We start from the raw sequence: 6,464 nt of genomic DNA, 5'->3' as shown, positions 1-6,464 counted from the left end.
GGACGCCCCAGGGATCAGAGGGGCCCAATTTTTTGGAGCCCCTCATTTGTCCGAGGGATATATTCGTTTGTCCGTTCCAGAGGAACCCCTCGGCCCTGGACGGAATTTGTCCACCGCAGGGAGATCTCGAGGCTCCTCTGGGCCGGTGGAAACCTTGCTTTCGGTAGCATACTGAAACCGCGCAGCGACCTTTTTGTTGATTGTTTTGTGTGTGCTGTTCATTGTCCTTGGTGTTTTCTTTGAGTCTAAAATGGGGCAGACTCTCACAACCCCTCTGAGCCTCACTCTAGGTCACTGGAAAGATGTTCTGATCCGAGCCAACAACTTATCAGTGGAGATTAAGAAGAGTAAATGGCATGCTCTCTGCACCTCTGAATGGCCCACCTTCAAGGTTGAATGGCCTGCAGAAGGAACTTTTAACATCAATATTATCTTGCAGGTCAAAGGGCGAATCTTCGAACAGGGACATCGAGACCAAGCACCTTACATCGTAGTCTGGGAAAGCCTGGTCAAAGAGCCCCCTTCGTGGGTCTCTCCCTTTGTTCCCCCTTGCCCTCCCTTAAGCCCTTCGGCGCCGCCCCCGCCGCCTCCAACCCCTCACCCAGCTCGCTCCGCCCCACTGATACCGACTCCACGCCCCAGACAAACTCCCACTGACCCCTCCAAACCACCCACCTCTTCCAACCTTTACCCTATAGTCCCTACTGAATCTCCCTCGTCCAACAACGATTCCTCTCTGCGACGCCCCAGGCAGGTCCTCCCTCCCGAGGAATCCCCTTTGATAGACCTCCTAACCGAGGACCCTCCACCTTATCATCCTCCTAGGCCGGCATCCGGCCCCATGGAGGAATCAGATCATCCATCTCCAATCGCCGGCAGAGTTAGAGGCCGGCAGAGACCAGAACAAGGGGAGACTTCTAAGCTCTTTCCCTTGCGCCAAGGGAGGGAACCAGGGAGCCTCCAATATTGGCCCTTCTCTGCATCTGACCTATATAACTGGAAGTCTCATAACCCTTCTTTCTCACAGGACCCTATGGCCCTAACCGCCTTAATTGAATCTATCTTAGTTACACATCAGCCTACTTGGGACGATTGCCAGCAGCTCTTGCAGGCTCTCCTCACCACAGAGGAGAGACAGAGGGTCTTTTTAGAGGCCAGAAAGAATGTCCCAGGGGATGACGGAAGGCCCACACAACTTCCTAACGTGATAGATGAAACCTTCCCTCTGACTCGCCCTGACTGGGACTTCAATACAGCTGCAGGTAGGACCCACCTACGTCTTTACCGCCAGTTACTTATAGCAGGCCTCCATAATGCAGGGCGACGCCCCACTAATTTGGCCCAGGTAAGACAGGTGACTCAAGGAAAGGAGGAATCTCCAACCGCCTTCCTAGAAAGGCTTAAGGAAGCTTACCGCAGGTACACGCCTTTTGACCCAAATAGTGACGAACAGAGAGGAAATGTCTCCATGACATTCATTTGGCAGTCGGCTCCAGATATTAGGAACAAGTTGCAGCGTTTGGAGAACCTACAAGATTTCTCCTTGCAGGATTTATTAAAGGAGGCAGAAAAGATTTTTAATAAAAGAGAAACTCAGGAAGAGAAGGAGGAACGACTTAGGAAGTTGCAGGAAGAAAAAGAAGAGAAACTAAGGAAGGAAGCTGAAGAGAAGGAAGAGAAGCGTGAGCGTAAGCGAACCAAGGAACTTAGTAAAATCTTGGCCGCCGCAGTGCAAGGCAGTCAGGGCTTAGAGATAGGAAGGCCAAATAGGGAGGGAGAGATAAGGAGGCTCCGGATAGAACGGGACCAATGTGCCTATTGCAAGGAGAGAGGACATTGGGCCAAGAACTGCCCGAGGAATCCTAAGAAGAACGCAAAGCAAGTTACAAAACTTATGGCTTTAGATGAAGACTAGGGGCGTCAGGGTCAGGAGCCCCCCCCTGAACCCCGGGTAACCCTAACCGTCGGAGGGCAACCAATCACCTTCCTAGTAGATACAGGGGCTCAACACTCCGTTTTGACCAAGAACCCCGGGCCACTCAGCAACCGGATGGCCTGGGTTCAAGGAGCCACTGGAGGGAAGCAATATCGCTGGACTACGGACAGGAAAGTACACCTGGCCTCAGGTAAAGTTTCTCATTCATTTCTTCATGTCCCGGATTGCCCATACCCACTTCTGGGTAGAGACTTATTAACCAAACTCAAAGCCCAGATCCATTTTGAGCCACAAGGGGCCACCGTAACCAGCCCTAATGGGACTCCTCTACATGTCCTCACCCTACAATTGGAAGAGGAATATAGACTACATGAGAAGCCCTCTCAACCTCAGAGGGACATAGAGTCCTGGCTCACATCTTACCCGGATGCCTGGGCAGAAACAGGAGGAATGGGATTGGCTATCCAGCAGCCCCCCATTCACATACAGTTAAAAGCAACCGCCGTTCCTGTCAATGTTAAACAGTACCCCATGTCCAACGAGGCCCATCAGGGCATCAAGCCACACATACGGCGGTTACTAGACCAGGGCATTTTGGCCCCATGCCGGTCTCCTTGGAACACCCCTCTGTTGCCCGTCAAGAAACCCGGCACCAATGATTACCGGCCAGTTCAGGACCTCAGGGAGGTCAATAAGAGGGTAGAAGACATCCACCCTACGGTGCCCAACCCTTATAACTTACTTAGCACCCTGCCTCCAACCCATTCCTGGTACACCGTCTTGGACCTCAAGGATGCTTTCTTCTGTTTAAGACTGAGTCCGCAGAGCCAGCCTCTCTTCGCCTTTGAATGGAGGGACCCAGACTTGGGAATATCAGGTCAGCTGACCTGGACTCAGTTACCGCAAGGGTTCAAGAACAGCCCAACGCTGTTCGACGAGGCTCTTCACCAGGACTTGGCTGACTTTCGGGTAAGGCACCCCTCCCTGATCCTGCTTCAGTACGTCGATGACATCCTGCTGGTGGCCACCAATGAAGAAGACTGCCGGACAGGTACTGGGGATCTCTTAACGACCCTAGGCCAATTGGGGTATAGGGCATCTGCCAAGAAGGCCCAGATTTGTCAGGTTAGGGTCACCTACCTGGGCTATGAACTATATGATGGACAACGGTGGCTGACGGCTGCAAGGAAAGAAACTATTTCTAACATTCCTGCGCCTCAAAACCATAGGCAATTGCGGGAGTTCCTAGGAACAGCGGACTTTTGCAGACTATGGATCCCGGGATTTGCAGAGATAGCGGCCCCTTTATATCCATTGACTAAACAAGATACTCCTTTTGTTTGGACTGAGCAACAGCAACAGGCGTTTGATCATATCAAACGAGCGCTTCTTAAATCTCCGGCATTAGGCCTGCCAGACATAACGAAGCCCTTTGACCTCTTTGTTGATGAAAAACAAGGCTTCGCTAAAGGGGTCTTGACCCAAAGACTCGGGCCTTGGAGACGCCCCGTCGCCTACCTCTCTAAGAAATTAGACCCCGTAGCAGCTGGCTGGCCACCATGCCTAAAGATGATAGCGGCAATTGCAGTCCTTATCAAAGACGCCACCAAACTGACACTGGGACAGCCCCTAACCATACTAGCTCCACATACAGTGGAGTCTTTAATCAGACAACCACCGGACCGCTGGCTGTCAAACGCCCGCCTGACTCATTACCAGTCCCTCCTCCTGGACACGGACAGAATCCAGTTTGGGCCTGTAGTGACTCTTAACCCTGCAACCTTGCTGCCCACTCCTGGAGAGACGCCGCCATTACATGACTGTCACCAGATCCTTGCTGAGACTCAAGGGACACGGCCCGACCTGACTGATCAGCCTATCAAGGATGCAGACCTGACCTGGTACACAGATGGCAGCAGCTATCTACAAGATGGAAAGCGATGGGCAGGAGCGGCCATCACGACTGACTCTCAGCTTGTGTGGGCCAGCGCGCTACCAGAAGGTACATCAGCACAACGGGCAGAGCTGATAGCTTTGACCCAGGCCCTCCAACTGGCAGAAGGTAAGAGCCTTAATGTCTATACCGACAGCAGATATGCTTTTGCCACTGCCCATGTCCATGGAGAGATCTATAGAAGGAGGGGACTACTCACCTCAGATGGCAAAGAAATCAAGAATAAAGCCGAAATATTAGCCTTATTAAAAGCCTTATTCCTTCCCAAAAAGCTGAGCATAATGCACTGTCCTGGCCACCAGAAAGGGGAGACCCCTGAGGCAAGGGGAAACCGCCTGGCTGATATGATGGCTAAACAGGCAGCCCTGGGACCCCAATTGCTAACTGTCACTATACTTACTGAGACAGAAGACATAGATAATGCCATCACTTGGAATTATGAGGAGGCCGATTTGGACTATGTACAAAAACTGGGAGCTGACTACAATCCAGCCCTCAATCGATGGGAATATAAAAGTAAAGCCGTAATGCCCATAAAAATGGCAAAGGAGCTAATAACTCACCTACATCGGCTAACCCACCTGAGTGCAAGCAAAATGAAGGCCCTCATGGAAAGGGCCAACTTAGAAAACCATTTCCCCAAACAAAATTTTCTTCTTCATCAAGCAGCTGCTAATTGTAGAGCCTGTGCTCAAGTCAACCCTGGAAAGACTGTTATTGGACCAGGTGTCCGGGCACGTGGACGGCGACCTGGCACACACTGGGAAGTTGATTTTACCGAGATTAAACCTGGCATGTATGGATATAAGTATCTCTTAGTATTTCTAGACACCTTTTCAGGATGGACGGAAGCTTTTCCTACCAAAAAGGAGACAGCTACCATGGTTGCTAAGAAACTATTAGAAGAAATCTTCCCAAGGTATGGTATGCCCGAGGTGCTAGGGTCCGACAACGGGCCTGCCTTTGTCTCCCAGGTAAGTCAGTCGGTGGCCAAGCTACTGGGGATTGATTGGAAACTACATTGTGCTTATAGACCCCAGAGTTCAGGGCAGGTAGAGAGAATGAATAGAACCATCAAGGAGGTTTTGACCAAATTACTGCTTGAAACTGGCTCTAAAGATTGGGTATCACTCCTACCTCTAGCACTCTATCGGGCTAGGAACACCCCAGGGCCTCATGGCCTGACTCCCTTTGAGATTCTCTATGGTGCTCCACCCCCCGCTGTCACATTCTTTGCCCCCGATATCTCCGCTCATGCCCCATCCCCCTCTATACAGGCCCACCTGCAAGCTCTGCAGCTGGTGCAGCAGGAAATCTGGAGACCCCTGGCAGCCGCCTACAAGGAGAGACTCGACGTCCCACTGCGGCCACACCCCTATAAAATAGGGGACACCGTCTGGGTTCGCAGACATCGGGCGGAAAACCTTGAACCCCGTTGGAAGGGACCCCATACAGTGCTCCTGACGACACCCACAGCACTGAAGGTTGACGGGATTGCAGCCTGGATCCACGCCTCCCACGTGAAAGCCGCGCATCCGGAGGAACAGACCGAACCCCTTCGGGACTCAGAATGGACCATCCGACGATCCTCAAATCCACTAAAGATAAGGCTCATGCGCCGCTAATCCTCCTCCTTGTTCAAACTTTCCTTTCCTTTGGAGGTACCAGTCCACATTTCCCCAAACAATTAACTTGGCAAGTCATTAGTCGTGCAGGCCTAGTAGTCTGGAACATAACACACACAGCCACTCCCTACACTTGGTGGCCTAACTTGTACCCTGACATCTGTAAACTAGCCATGGGAGCTCCAGCTAACTGGGACATAGAAAATTACTTCAACCTACGGAAGCCCCCTTCACAACCATCCCCCCCGGGGCGACTCGGGTTAGATCCTTGGGGAGGCTGTGGGGGCTGGAGTCAGCGAAGTATGTTAAGCACACTTACTTTCTATGTATGCCCCGGGTTTCACAGACCCAGGGAATGGACCTCATGTAGTGGGGCAGCCCACTTTTATTGTCGCACTTGGGGCTGCGAAACTACGGGTGACACTTATTGGAAACCCACCTCAGGCTGGGACTACATAACCGTGACGGCGAATTATTCTCACGCCAGGAGCCGCCCCAGATGGACACAGAACCCAGCCTGTAAAGAAAACTGGTGTCACCCACTCAAAATAGCCTTTACTGATTCAGGAAAAAGACAGCTTCACTGGGCGAGGGGATATACATGGGGCCTCAGATTCTACAAAGAACGTTATGAGGACGGTCTAACGTTCACTATAAAACTTTCTATAAAGAATCCCCAAACTTACCCCATAGGGCCAAATTTTGTTCTGGTAGACCAAAAACCCTCCAACCCCCGGCGCCCTTCAGCTCCGCCAGGTCCCGCCCGCCAACCTCCCATACTTCCCCATCCAACCCACGCCTCCGAAGGCCCCGCCTCTAAGCATGAATTAGAAACCTCTAAAGGGACTTCCACACCCTCCGCACCCCCCGCTGCTAGCTCAGTCGGTAGAGCAGAGACCCCGCTTGTTGGTACTGGGGACCGGCTTTTCAATTTAATTTTAGGAACATA

At 51.8% G+C, this 6,464-nt stretch overlaps 1 protein-coding gene across 1 annotated transcript; it reads left to right on the top strand.

Moving 5' to 3' along the window:
- The first annotated feature begins 250 nt into the window (after positions 1 to 250).
- On the top strand, positions 251 to 5,515 carry LOC131817726 (uncharacterized). The gene is given in 1 exon segment (XM_059151251.1): positions 251 to 5,515. A coding segment is annotated over 1 exon segment (5,265 nt).
- The last annotated feature ends 949 nt before the right edge of the window (positions 5,516 to 6,464 follow it).

Source organism: Mustela lutreola, chromosome 16 (genome assembly GCF_030435805.1).
Source record: "Mustela lutreola isolate mMusLut2 chromosome 16, mMusLut2.pri, whole genome shotgun sequence".
Taxonomy (NCBI): Eukaryota; Metazoa; Chordata; class Mammalia; order Carnivora; family Mustelidae; genus Mustela; species Mustela lutreola.
This window is presented reverse-complemented; position numbering and strand designations above follow the sequence as displayed.